Source organism: Anneissia japonica, unplaced genomic scaffold (assembly GCF_011630105.1).
Source record: "Anneissia japonica isolate Jap-2015-1 unplaced genomic scaffold, ASM1163010v1 scaffold211_len1577895_cov191, whole genome shotgun sequence".
NCBI classification, from domain to species: Eukaryota; Metazoa; Echinodermata; class Crinoidea; order Comatulida; family Comatulidae; genus Anneissia; species Anneissia japonica.
Window position 1 is genome coordinate 1,250,394 of NW_022711099.1, and position 14,834 is coordinate 1,265,227.

General features: G+C 33.4%; 1 protein-coding gene across 1 annotated transcript; it reads left to right on the top strand.

Moving 5' to 3' along the window:
• The first annotated feature begins 324 nt into the window (after positions 1 to 324).
• Positions 325 to 14,641, top strand: LOC117107310 (ras-related protein Rab-21-like). Its single transcript, XM_033248952.1, has 7 exons — positions 325 to 619; positions 3,030 to 3,089; positions 8,245 to 8,352; positions 8,629 to 8,692; positions 9,615 to 9,669; positions 10,455 to 10,543; positions 11,907 to 14,641. The coding sequence occupies exons 1-7, from the start codon at positions 479 to 481 to the stop codon at positions 12,056 to 12,058; spliced, it is 669 nt and encodes a 222-aa protein (XP_033104843.1). The 5' UTR covers positions 325 to 478; the 3' UTR covers positions 12,059 to 14,641.
• The last annotated feature ends 193 nt before the right edge of the window (positions 14,642 to 14,834 follow it).

A 14,834-nucleotide genomic window follows, 5' to 3' on the forward strand; every position in this document is an offset into this window, starting at 1 on the left:
CCTCCCACTCACTCCCCCTCCCACCTATTTCCTCCCGCCTATTCCTGGATCCGCCACTAAATAGGCCGCCCGTACAGTACAATCTCTTTTAATTTTAAATTAATCTTAGCTCTTTATTGATGAACAAACATATTCTTCTTTGTAAAAAATAGTTTGCTGCTGGAACCAGAGGCCGCACAGAAATATTTATTAGAACATAATAATTTCAAACTGTGTTTTTATATTATACAAATACAGTATCTTGAAATTGGCTTACTGCCTTTAATTAATGGATTCTTCCAATAACTTGTTTGAGCCCTCATATGACTCATGACGTCATGATATTATAGATGGCAGCCATATTATTCTGAAGTGTATTTGATTTCAGGAAGGTTATTTATTTTTATTAAGGTCGACACTCTTTAGGCCTATACGTTATAGGACTGACTTTATTCAGTAGGAAAAATTTTACCCCTTTATCCATTGAACTGTATGTGCCATGGCTGCAACAAATGCAGGAGGAGGCAGAGGGCACAATTTTAAAGTTGTATTATTGGGTGAAGGCTGCGTAGGGAAGACTTCATTGGTTTTGCGATATGTTGAAAATAAGTTCAATGACAAGCATCTTTCTACGTTACAGGTTTGTTGTTTCCTATGTTAACTATGAATAGTGTACTAAGTTCTTTTTGTACACATGGGATATGTACAGGACCAAAGGGCTTTAACATTCCATTCAAAGGACGAAGTTATTAGAGCAGCGTGTGTTGCCAAATGAGAAACAAACCCAATAACAGCATTGACAGCTATCTCACCCTGAACATCTCGCCCCAAATTCCAAACCCTTGCCTCTGTGCGAAATAGATCATTCAAACTTAACAACTGACCAATCAGAACAGGGCGAGGAATATTTGCATGTTCTACAAACACATGTGTTGTTCCACAATCAAAGTTTATGCTGTTGTTTTGTGTGACCTTAGCAACAATATCCAAGGGGTGGGGGTTTATCGGAAATGTCCATTGCCCCAACTGTTATAGAGTATTACAGTGTTACATCACGATACCATGTGATACTACTCCGTTGCTATCGGCAACACAAAATGAATTTCAACCTGACGCCATTTTGTCCATCGACAAACCATTGATCCCAATTTCTAACGTAATTATTAAGATGCTGTATCGTAATTTTTCTTTGTAAATTTTAATTAATGATTAAATACGTGTTCAGTAACTAATATAATGCGAGCTTTTGTGTTGTTAGTACATTTTGATGGTAAATTATTATGTTGTAAAATGCTTATTCCAGAAAGCCTATTCTAAACCATTAAGATTTTGAAGTTATTCAGGCGTAATAAACGGTAACCAATGTCTGGTTGACAACAAAGGGCGCCACCTGGTGTTGTGACAACACAACTATTGTACTCTATAATCATTGGGTAACAATTTACGCCACATCATTACCAGTGGCCTCATGATGTCATTGGCTACTACACTGTACCTTGGCTTTTTAAGCCAAATGATAGCTTTTATAAGAAGGGTCTAGAACCCTCAGTATCATTTTCCTTTTAAATTATGTGTGCATCATATCCTAGCTTAGCACTGCAGCTAAATAATGTGTTTATGAGAAATTATAATTTGTTTATGGTCTGTTTAATTTCAATTTGGATGAGGTAAAAATATAAGCAGCACCTGGTGCCAGTATATATTCCCTCTATTTCCCTATTCTGTAGCAATTCCCATTATTCTCTATTCTTTGTTTATTCACAAAATAGTCAGGTTGCATTATTGCCAAAAAACCTGTTTGAATGTTATGTTAACAATTGTATTGCAGGATTCTTTACAAATACTGTAAAAAGCAAAGTATGTTTGTTAGCTGATTGGTTAAATCATTTTACCGCATCCGAGTCCAACGATCAATGTATGTTTCATTTCTACACAATGACATACTGAAGTACAAAGCCCTTAGGATTTATGCATAATATTATAATTAGTCTTCCTACCCGATTTAAAAAAATGCTGTCACAAATGGTTTAATTTTAAACTTAAAATGCTTCAAACTGGCGCATACACCATTTTTACTATTAGTAGTAGGCCTGATGTTACCATCTTTAATAATAAGAAACAGCCATGATGCTTGTTTTAATATAAGTTATGGTATACAGTGTTAGCATCTAGAGTGAACCATTGCATTATTGACCCATTATTAAGCTTTGGCATCTAAAAATTAATTGTGAAGCACCAACTATTAAAAAAAATTATTATTGCTTTGTTTTTGATTTCTTATTTGTTCTTACTCTGACTTGCTTGTTTTTGGCAAACATCAACATACATTGTAGACACTACCATAATGGCCAAGAACAAACAGATACTGGTTTCGTTTACACCACCAGTTTTGCTGTTTGTTTCAAACAATTATTGGATCTTAGCCCACAGATTTCTGCAAATACGTGTAGACCATGCCAGACCATGCCAAACCCCAATTGCATATAGTATTTTGTTGCTACTGTAATTATTTCCTTTGTAGTGTAGTAGTAACGAAAGTTTGACTTTTTGTTAAATGAATGTGCAATACATGTAGGATTGTCTTTTCTTTCTTACCTGAGGAGACCTAGGCCAGAAACATCAAACAAATAGCAGAAGACTATGGTATCTCAAATGAATTGCTTCCGTACCCACACAGTAAAGGAAAATCTTTAATGGTTATGATGATTAAATTTGCAATATTAATAAATCATGCATTATTTAATAATCATGCATTATTGAAATTCTGTATGTCCTAGGAGCTACAGAATATTGGTTATTTAATAACTTTCCAAATTGATCAAAGTTCATACATTTGTAGGTGCTACAGTATTATTTACACTGCAATGAGTAATAATATAATATTAATATAAGGTTTTTTTGTTTTCAAGTTGACAGATAGAGGAAGCATTTAAAATACAAATGATGTAATCATAAACAAATATATCCTTGCCTATTATCCTAATCATATTTTGGTTATGTAATATTTGTCTGTTTTATTTTGCATTATTTTAATATTCTTTTTTTTGCAGGCCTCTTTCCTTAATAAAAAGTTAAACATTGGTGGCAAGCGAGTTAATCTGGCTGTGTGGGTAAGATTTTCACATTCTACTCGAAAAATTATGAATGTCAATGCAATAACAAAGCAGTTTCATTATTCCAGTTAGGGATCATCCATTATTTTAATAATTTTTGCAGGAATACAAAACATACTCTTTAGGAGGGAGGAGGTTGACAGTGAAAGCATACTGTATGTACCTTTTTATGATAAAAAGATGATTTCTAAAAATTATTAAAAAAACATCTTTTGTGTACTCTTTCAGTGGGAGGGAGGGTGTCCCTGAAATGTGTATGTTTTGTACTCTTGTAAAAATAATGAAAGTAATGGATGACCCCTCATTTTATTTGTAGAGTAGAAACAGACAATGTATTTTGATGTAAATAGTCAGTTGCTTCAGCTTGGTTTTATTAATATTAATAATAGATTTATTTCAATGATGATCCAGATTCATGGAAAGCTGTTCTACACACTGGGGTCATGTTGAACTGGTATTTACCAGTCAGTATGTGTTATGATACTGGTTTAATAATAAAGCCTGTTTACATTAAACACTGTAAATGACAGGTGTCTGCAATGCTGATTGGTTGATCTAATTGGGGAGCCTTCACATTTGTGTCGGGCATAGCTATGCAGATTAACATTTGCAGTAAAAACAGTGTAGTAATTTTATGGAGACCAGGCTTAACATGACCAGGTGCAATGTTTGTGGGTTGCTGTAGCTTGGCTTATTGTAGCCTATCACCAATGGGTCATTGTAGCCAGTGTTGTTATATATAGATCAATTGCATGATGACTAAGGTACGATTTCAGAGACCAATTACCAGCAGGATATGATGAACAGGAAGTTGAGTTCCATATTTTGTGGACAAAAAATTAATCCAAGTTTCAAATCTGATGGATTCAAAGATCAATAAGCCAAATTGAAATATGGTGATGTCATTTAGGAATAATAATAATGTTAGGTTTTATTTTAATGAGTCTGCCCAGTGTGACTTGATGTAAATAAAGTGGATATGTTGAATTCATACCAGATTTTATTATTTACTGAGCGCCATATGCTCATTTGCTTGATAAATTGTTTAAGAAATATTTGTCAAATGTTGGTTTTGGTTTACAGTACATAAATAATTACCATCCTTACAGTAATTTATAACATACAATTTTAATAACCTAGTAAATATTAATAATAATAGTATTAATAATAATAATAGAAATAATAACAATAATTTAGATGTATATTAAATTAACTTAATAATAATGATGATAACAATAATAAATTAATGATATTCACTGATTCAGTATATTGTAATCAAACTATTAATATCATGAATTCAAACTGCAACAGTAGTTGAAGGATGTGGTGAGTAGCATTTAGTAGTATTGACATGTACAGGGTTCCCAAGTCTGGGCGCAGCCTCCTTCACTCCTGCAAGCAAGCAAGATGAGCTAGATGCAAAAGCTCAGGGGCGGGAAAAAAAGGAAGGAAAGAAAAAGAAATAATTGATTGCCCGAAATGCCTTCAGAGGTTATTTTCGGGTGTTTAGAAAAAAAGCTCCCGGACCCCCTATGGTAGTGTTGTCGCAGTCGACCCCACTTTTGGGCCCCCTCCTTTCGGACATCTGTAGAATCACCCACGAAGCTCATTCAACCAGATTTCCCGGTAGTGAGGTCTTCTAAACTTGGGACCCCTGGACATGGGCTGATGGGGATTCCAGGTGGTGCAAGAGAAAACTATGTGAGATAACTGGGCTAATGAGGTGATTTTTAACTACGGCATAAATTTTTGCTCATTAAGGTTTTAGTGGATCGAAGTAGCGTCTGAGGTACAACCTTTTGTGGGGGAGTGGGCACCGTCGGGGATGTACCCATTTTCCTTATAACAAAATGATCACACTTTCCTAGCCAAATACCCTATTCAGACTACACTCTCTTGCGATCGGTTGCGATGTAATCGGTGGTTCCAAAACTGATTACTCTCGATCGCAATCAACGAACGCATTCAGACCAACACAAACAAACTTTACATTCTAGGGCCTAGGCCTCCAGTGGCCCATGTTGCCTGACCTCAGCCAAACAGTGCCTGTGGAATACGTTGTGATCTGTTGCGATCAGATTCCGTGGTAATCGGGAGTATTAAAGATTGTAGCACCCAATCGCAACGGGTAACAATTGCGATATCGATTACATATCAACTGCTATTGGTGAGCTTTCACACACGATTTTACTTTACAATTGGGTGTCGCAATTGCTACAACCGATCGCAATGTGATGCTAGTCTGAATGGGGTATTAGCATCAATGATCCTAAATGATCAGCATTGTGGGTGAGAGTGTAAATCAACGTGTGTAATGGTGTTAAACAAAAGAACACATTTACCAGCTCGAAGTACAGTAGTATAGTTTTGACTCACAAGTTTATGTTGCAACTTGTTTACAATATCATTTATTTATCTCTGTGATTGTTAAAATATTTTATTTTTTAAATGTTGTGTGTGTTAGAAGTAAAGAAATATTTATGTTTTCTGTTGTATTAAAACAACATAAATAATATTCAAAATGATAATTTTTTTACGTTTTATCTATTGACATAGCATAACAAAGTACTGTATTCTTGGAATATCGAATCGAGTTTAATTATTCACATACTGTAGTACTCTACTGCTTAGTATTGATCTTCACAGTTTTCCTCCCTGTGCATTACTCTAAGGTATTGCTAAGCAAACCCCCCTCACATCAATATATTCATCTAAATTATGTCTTCCATTTGGTACAGACTTATTAAATATTTGTCGAGTTTAATCAATTAATATTTTACCATAATATCTTCATCAAATATCATGGAAATTATATTATTATTAGTCTGAATTCACTTTTTAACTAAGCAAAGATATATAAAAAAAAAAAAAAAAAAAAAGTGGACATACAACATTAATAATAATTGTTGGATAATATTACTTATATTAAAATTATAGTCGTCAATAGATATTTAAATATCGTAATTCAGTTGTTTAATTTATGCTCTAGAGTCAATATTGGCGTTGTACTTAGTGTTTATATGTTAGTTGTTGGTGTTTTTTTTTGGAGTGTTTATTATTATATGTTATTCCTTAATTTATAATTTTTAGTGTAGTATTTGTTTATTAGGCAAGACTTTTTTTATACCTTGTTTAGCAAACCCGCCGCTTGCAAATAAGGATGATTTTGAATAACAATTAAAATTAGCGTGCCCGCCGCCACGAAAAAATGGAAATTTATGGGGAAAAAAATACAAGTTTGAAATCTCCGAAGATAAGATATATTTCTTTCTAATTATATAAATTTAAAGCATTTAACCATCCCATTACTACACTGTACAATACCAATAAAATTTTATTTTCATTTTCTCCTCAATCTGGATAATTTTGGCAAAACTATTTGCTAAATAAGAAAACACAACTTTATATTTATTTTTTTTCCACCCTTCTCTGATGACCTTTAAAAAAATAAGTTCGCGAGACAAGGAATAAAAAAAGTCTTGTCTTATATGCATTATAATTAATAAATTATAATGTATGTTCTTATCCTTTCGTATTGTTTGATTATCATAACTATTATTGTTCTTCCTCTTAATATTGTTTATAAATTTCATGTACAGTATACAGTGTATGAATGTTCATCTTTACTATGGATAAGAAATATTAATTAGTTAATTATAATTAATTGTATACTTGACATTCTATAGGATGGCAGGGAGTGATTACTGGATTAGTATTAAGTTTTAGTGGAAATGTACTGTACATGTAAGCATCGTATAAATGTATGTGATTATAATTCACCTGTCAGATCCTCATCGCTTCTCAAGTGTGAATCTTAACACTAAAGCCCTGTCCAGACTATCAAATTATGTTTGAAAAAAACATGTGACATACCTATACTGTACGGTCGTGATGACATCACATCATGACCATCAGCTGTCCTGAGGCAAAACAACGTAACCGACATTTTTGTCGATTTTGAGATATCATCTTTTGGGAGTATATTAAACACGTCTGAATTCAGGTCTCTAATAATGAGTTGTTTCAGTGATAGCACCATCTGTCTTTAAGCACAAAACTTCAAATCAAGTGATATTCCTTGTCAAAACAAGATTGCGGGGCAAAACAACATTTGCAATGAAGATATGTTGTTTTGCCTCGGAATAGTATTCAAACATTTTCTTGAGCTGATGGAGTTTGGCAAGGCAAAATCAAATGGTTAATGTTCTTTTTATTTATCTTAGCAGTGATGAATGAACAAGCTAGGTAATGCATATGATTGCCCTAAACATGATAAATTCCAAAAATGTGTACCAATACCTAGCCTGACATGTTTCCGAGGCAAAACAAAGTATCTGTATTTATCACTAATAACTTTGCAATAAGCAACGTTTGTACAGTTCACCCTACAATTCAAGACCACCTTTGAGACCTAAAAATTTGGGGTGGTCTCCAATTAGAGGGCTAGCTTTGTGTTAAAAGGTTGATGATTGTTATTTGGGTCTTTAGAAGAGTGTCTCGAATTAGAGTGGTCTCAGAATTAGAGGGGACTCAAACAATGCCGTAGCCAGGGTTTTTAAACGGTGTGGGACAATATCAAGGTGGACCCACTTTGTGCGGACATTCAAATAATCTGGACCCATTTTCTTCAAAATTTACCCATTTTACACAAAATATGAGAAATCTGGACTGAATTTTAAAATGTGGACCCATTCTTTGTGGACCCAATAGAAAAATTGTGTGGGACTGTCCCAATAGCTGGCTACAGCATTGGTCTCAACCAAACTGGATGATGCACTGTAATTAAAATTTTACATATAATCAAAATGTCAAAAGATGTACAATCTTGCAAAATTTCAAAAGGGTACAACAATTTTATTGCAAAGTTGGGAACATGCAAACTTTAACTCCATTTTTCTCCAAAAGTGAAAATTTCAAGTTACATTGTTTTGTCATTGAACGGCCGATATAGGCACATCTTGCCCACATATGGGCATACAACAGTTTTGTTTTGTCAAAGAGAGTGTGCTACTGTAGACAGCTTTAAAGTATGCTACCAATTCTACCCATAATGCTTTGTTTTATTCATAAGCATTGAACTTAATGTTATTAGTGAACTCTTATAATTTGCCACTTATATGAATTTTATATGTTTTTGTTTCGTAATCTGTAGGATACTGCAGGGCAGGAGAGGTTTCATGCATTAGGTCCAATCTATTATAGAGATAGTAATGGAGCCATATTAGTATATGACATTACAGATGAAGATTCATTCACTAAGGTAAAGAATCTTGTTTCTTGAGTTGTACATTTAACAATATGAATATTGTTAGGCAAAATAAAATTTTTACGTGATGCAATGCCAGACGATCTTCTTATTAAAAATTTACATTATATTTTGTTGGTGGTTGCCTAATTTGAACATAATACATGTACTTATTAAGAATATATTATTGTATGCTAAATTATTATTTACATGTCTTTTAGTTTAAGTACAGTATAGATGTTTATTCAAGTACTGTACATCATTTATTAAATCTACCTGTGATTTTCTTAGGTAAAGAATTGGGTCAGGGAATTAAAAAAAATGCTGGGAAACGATATATGCCTTTGTATAGCAGGTAAGATAATCTGAATGTATGATTTACATTAAAATTTTTTTGCAACCATGTTTTTAAATTTGTTAAAGTAAATATTTGTATAATGAAGATGTTCATATATATTTGCAATATAGAACAAAATCAGTTCAAATATAATTATTTAATTTAAAAATATGTAATTGTGAGCAAGTAAATAGATAATTCATTTACTGTATCAATGTATGTATGTATTTTCAGACAATAACAAACACTAAATATATAGTTACCGTAAATGCTCGAATAAGGGCTGCGGCGGATATAAAATTTTTGGAGGCTTCAATGTGGCGCTTATTTGAGAGCGGCGTTTATAAAAAAAATATTGTCGTGGCGTTTTCCATGCCCGTTCCCATAGGCTATCTCACGTATTCTCGTAATTCAGTAGGCCTATCATAGGTCCTACTTCATCGTAAATAAACGTTTATAAAGAAATTCTTGTGTCTTCATTGTGTTATTTATTCATTTAACACTGGATACATTGCATTTAAAACCCCGGTTCTTGAATTGTTTCATTACACAGGGTAAATACACTCTCGATTAAGCACTGTGATGCTTATTTGAGAGTGGCGCTTAGCAAAAAAAATCATGTTTAATGCGGTGGTTATTCAAGCATTTACGGTAATCAGAGCCTGCTATCCACTTTAATATGTGTGATTAGCCCATATATAGGCATGATTATGTCATACCACACCTAAGTATATGGGCATGTCACATTTAATGTCTACATAAAACTTGAGTGTGGACAGTGCTTGAGGCAAACTCAATTACTATTAAAAAGTTCTCCCTATTTGTTCTGTTGTTAAAAAGATATGGTAATTGTTGTGTAGTGAATAGCCACAATTCAAATGCTGTTGCTATTCGTATTGTTATTAATATTGATATATTTGTGTTTTTAAATTTAATTTAGGAAATAAGATAGATTTAGAGAAAGAACGACATGTGTCTGTAGCTGAAGCAGAAGCGTAAGTTGATATACATATTTACCGTTCAGAAAAATTTTTCACTTGATAGATAAAAATTCTGTACTTGCTTCACATGACAACGTATAAGCTGTTTGTTGTATTGGTACTCATTTATACTCCTGGTTCGGCAGACAATTGTAAATACAGGGTTTGTTGTACCTTTGCCCAAGAACACAAATGGTTTAAACCCTCGTCCTCTAGGTTAAACCCAGAATCACAACTAATTCTGTAATCGCTCCTCTGACTTTTGAGGATCAAATGCATCAGAGTTTACAAATGCTGCATACTTAAGGAGTTGCATACTTTGTAAAATCACTCCCTAATACAAATGCAATTGATGTTCTCATCTCAGATTATAGATGCACTCAGCAACCAAGTTTCCTGAAGTTGTCACATTTACCATCTTTATTTTATTCATCATCATGCACTAATATCTATGTACTACACATGCTCTATACACAGTATGTCAATATTATCAAGTAGAAGTGGTTTGGCGCATTAGAAATGGTTTGGTTACCCAACCTTGATGTCGGGTTTTCAATCCCTCGCTGTGAATTTTGCTTGTGTCCTTGAGCAAGGTATTTTTGTCTGCATTACTTCTCTCCACCCAGGAGTATAAATGGGTACCTGGTGGGGTTGCCTGCTCTTGTGCTGATTACAGCAGCAGCACTTAAGTATGTCAACCCAATGACCGGGGTCAAATTCGCTTTGTATCTGCAAAGAAAGGCACTATATAAATAACCAAATAATAAAAATAATTTGCTTTACATCATTTCAATTTCCAGGTATGCATCATCTGTAGGAGCTAAACACTTTCACACATCAGCAAAACTAAATAAAGGAATAGAAGAACTCTTTTTGGATCTTAGTAAAAGTAAGTCAGCTCTCAACCTTTGTTGCCACCATCTTGAACAGGGGCCGATCCAGAGAATAATCTGGGTAGGGGCAATGCGACGTGCTAAGCACCGAGTGGGGGTTGGGGAGGTTTGTTTAGAAATGCTTGAACAAACACTGGTAAAGTACATGGAATTTAAATCGAAAATTAGCTTCTTTTGGAGTATTACTGTATGCTTCTCTGTTTCTCCTTTCTGTTCTTGTCTTCTCTTTTTTGGGGCCTAGCGGAGGACTAGCACCCATATCCCCTCCCCCTGAAACACCACTGTTGAATCAATAAATTGCATCCTTTAATTAAGTAAATTAATATCTCAAACCTACCAATTCTGTGGGGTTGTAATTCTGTAGATGCTGTTAGTTTTTTTTTCTTTATTGTATATTTTATTTTTTTGTCTTAATCAGCACAAGAATATTATACATCTATCATTCTTAAATTAACACAAATATTGCACAAAATATGATAAGAGACACTATCCAGGACAATGTTTGAAATTCAAACTAGGCTGTCCCATTTATCCATACCAATCAGCAGGTTGTATAATATGATAGTGTTAACACACCTAGGTGGCAGTGAAAAAGATATAAGATGCCAGTGAAAGATATTGATCCACTAATAAGATGTACACAGCTAATATGTATGCATGCAAAAACGCCTAGCAAACCACTTGGAATGAGCTGGTAACAAAATGAATAAAAATGAAGGAATTGACAAGATTTGCAAGACTATTTGATGGAAATCTTATCCAAATATCTAAGTCAAAATCAGTTTGTTTACGGTACAATACCATGCTCCCCTCTTCCTCTTTTTCTTTTCTACTCTATATTATTTTTGGAGGTGGGGGGGGTGGCGGCTAGTCCACCTGACCCCCTGGATCTGTCCCTGCAACCTGTTCACCAAATCCTCCACTGATTAGGCAGCATTATGTATGTACATAAATGATTTTGCCTTTGTTTACACCACACATCCAGTGGCATAAAATCTCCCCTCACCCATTGAAAATCCTCGAAACAAAAAAATGAAAATCTAAATTTCACTGTTTTCAACATGTTTCATAATTTTTACATAATTTTGTTGCTTATTGTTTGAAATGTTTCATAATATTTTACTTCACTTTGTTTCTTGTATAAAATGTTTCATAATTTTTTACATCATTTTGTTGCTTATTGTTTGAAATATTTCATAACATTTTACTTCACTTTGTTGTTTCTTGTAGGAAATGTTTCATAATTTTTTACATCATTTTGTTGCTTATTGTTTGAAATGTTTCATGTTTTACTTCACATTGTTGTTTCTTGTAGGAAATGTTTCATAATTTTTTACATAATTTTGTTGCTTATTCTAGGAATGATGGAGAAATCCTCATCAGATGATTTTCTGAAAGGTGGTGTTGGAAGCGGTAGGCCGTCAGGCAGTGGTGGTGCTCGCAGAGTTGTTATTGTTGATGACGAGCCAACGCAACAGAGCAGCGGGGGATGCTGCGGCGGTTCGTCCTGAGAACATTACTGTCATGTGAATTGTCATGTGACACAGATTTTAAGTCAGATGAATATAAGCACTAGTCAGTTAATGATGTGCAACTTGTGACTCGTTTTAGCATGTTATTGTGGACGAAACAAGACACATGTGCACCAGGTTTCACTACAAACTACTCTCTCGGTGAGACATTTGGAGACAAAATATGTTTGAATCAGGATTATTGTCTTGAAATTGTCCATATAATATTTACCAAAATAATGCTGCTTTATTTTAAAGTAAATCAACATATTAAAGCACAGAGAAAACATCCGTCACTAACCAAGCCCTTTTCAATATTAATCATAGCTATTTAGTTCTCACTTTGTTTTTATAAGAAACTGTGAAATATATTGTAATGCCTTTTTTACTGAAATTTCCAATATTGAAGAATTTTATTTCTTCGCTTTGAGATATTTTATCACTAGGATAGCAAAACAAAATGCACTTCAATGGTGCATTCTAAATGTCCCAAAAAAGAAACATATTCTAAAGTCAAGGGTCAATGATCATGGTTCATCAAGAATATTTATCATAAACAACTACTGTAATACAAATATATAGGAATGTCATTGTTGAATCTCATTGCATCTCAATAAGAAAAAGCCATTGAATGCAAAGTTTACAACAATTATTCACAATGTAAAAACACTTTTAAAAGGCAGGATTCTCATTGGATATTTCAGATGCAGTTTATTTGATTCAGATTTCAATTTAAAAAAAAGTATAGGGAAGATTATCTTCTGCAATATAGTTTATAAAAGATGCATGTAATTATTGAAATTGTTTTCTTTAAATCTATCATGTTATTAATGTAGGGTTTGAACTTATACTTGCTATTGAAAGTAAACATCAATTATACATTTATAAAGAGAACAATCATTTAGGATCACTATGAGCAGATTGCTACTTATGCGGAAGTGATGATGATGCACGGGCGGATTTAGGGAGGGGGACGTGGGAACATGGCTCCTGATTTTGTCATTTTCTTTTATTTTTTAAGAGAAAAATACAAAATGACATATGAATACTAAATGTTACTATATTTCGTACCAGCATACTGAACACAAATCATACCATTATTGGAAAGTTATTTATATGTATAATTGGCCTTTATGAAATTAAAGGCACCCATCCCCCTCCCCCCACCCCCTTTAAAAAATTCTGGATCCGCCCCTGTGATGACGATACAGTATAATGGATGATGGTGGTGATGATGATGAAATTATTGTGATGATATAATATTGTGCTGATAAGTGTGATATTTGTTAATGAAGTTGATAAAATGATGATGTTGATACTAAATATGGTACAGTAGGGATAAAATAATGAAAAAATGTAATGATTTGATATTTCATATGATGGAAATTAATAACTATATGTATTGTATTATTGCATCAATGAGTATAACTTATTTGTTAGTATTTTTTGTTGATTTACAGCCTATAAACCACTTAGAAAAATCAGAATTTTGGTGTTTTATTTCTTATGTTGTTTAAATAATCAAATCAAAATAATCAGTGTTGGAAATATAATTTTTAAGCCAAAACAGCAAGATAGAGAAAGTGCAAGATCTTTTGGTAAATGTTAGGTGGCAAACAGAAAAGGTATTTAAGTGCAACTCAGATTGGTGGTATATACTGGAACATATAATTAACTAGAAAATTTGTAACAAAATATTATATTGTCATTGTTTATCAATATATGTTGCAATATACTGATGTAGTTAGACCAAGTACTAAAGTAGAAATATGAGAATCAGTGTCTTACTTTGTTTTATGTTGAAGCATAATTTGTCTAGTTTAGAACAATATGATTAGTCAGTATAAAAAAATGCTAATGTAATTTTATTATGATGCTTTTTGGACATTAATTGCCATCAAAATTTAACATATTTCCCATGAAACCAAAGGATTTTTGTAAAGAATTGAGTATTTAGATTGAGATGCATTCAAGGCGTTGATACAGGTAGGGGAGAGAGGGGGTAAGATGGGGTTGTAAGATTGTAATAGAATACATATAAAATCCCACATGAAGCAAATCTGCTTTCTTATATCAGGCAAACCAAGTTCATGTTAATATAATACTACTACAGTGGGGTGGGGGCACGTTTCAGCCAAATCCCTAAACCCTGGTTATGGGCCTGTACTGATATATATTGGTGACTACAAAGGTATCAACATCTTCAGTTATTAATATTAGGGTTTTTTTTTTTCATTAGTAATGAAGAGTGAGGTATAATATGTGCATGTCCCTATATTCGATTCTCCAAAAAAACAATTACATGATGTTTAAAACAGCATGAGATTCATTTTCATCAAATAATTAGTTTATTTTAAGTTTTATATTCTAAGCATGTATTTAATCAGAAGTGTATACCATCAATAACTACTAAACTCTGGTGAGTTACGAGGGAAAAGGTTGTGGTAAGCCATTTGCAATGTTTCAGTATGATTACTACACACAAATTGTAAATAAGATAAGGTTATAAGGATGTGTTAAAACAGCCTTCTCATTTGTAGTGTTTCACTAAATAAATTGCTTTTGGCTGAGAACAATAAAGAATATTGTAACAGCAGTGTATTTTATCAGTGGCATAATGATGAGTGGTGGTGCCCAGGGCCCATGAATTTCTGTAAAGAATTTGCAAACCGGTGGCAGAAGTGACCTATAGGCATGCATCTCAAGGGGGCCAACTAGTGCCTAGATTATGCTACCGGAATAAAGAAAAATCACTGTTTTTATTGTTCAGTATGGC

What these genes read in the sequence shown, in the direction of transcription:
- LOC117107310 (XM_033248952.1), top strand. Translation starts at nt 479, where the DNA reads ATGGCTGCAACAAATGCAGGAGGAGGCAGAGGGCACAATTTTAAAGTT. An exon ending in AGCATCTTTCTACGTTACAG is followed by an intron (nt 620 to 3,029) that starts GTTTGTTGTTTC and finishes TTTTTTTTGCAG; the next exon opens with GCCTCTTTCCTTAATAAAAA. An exon ending in TATATGCCTTTGTATAGCAG is followed by an intron (nt 8,693 to 9,614) that starts GTAAGATAATCT and finishes AATTTAATTTAG; the next exon opens with GAAATAAGATAGATTTAGAG.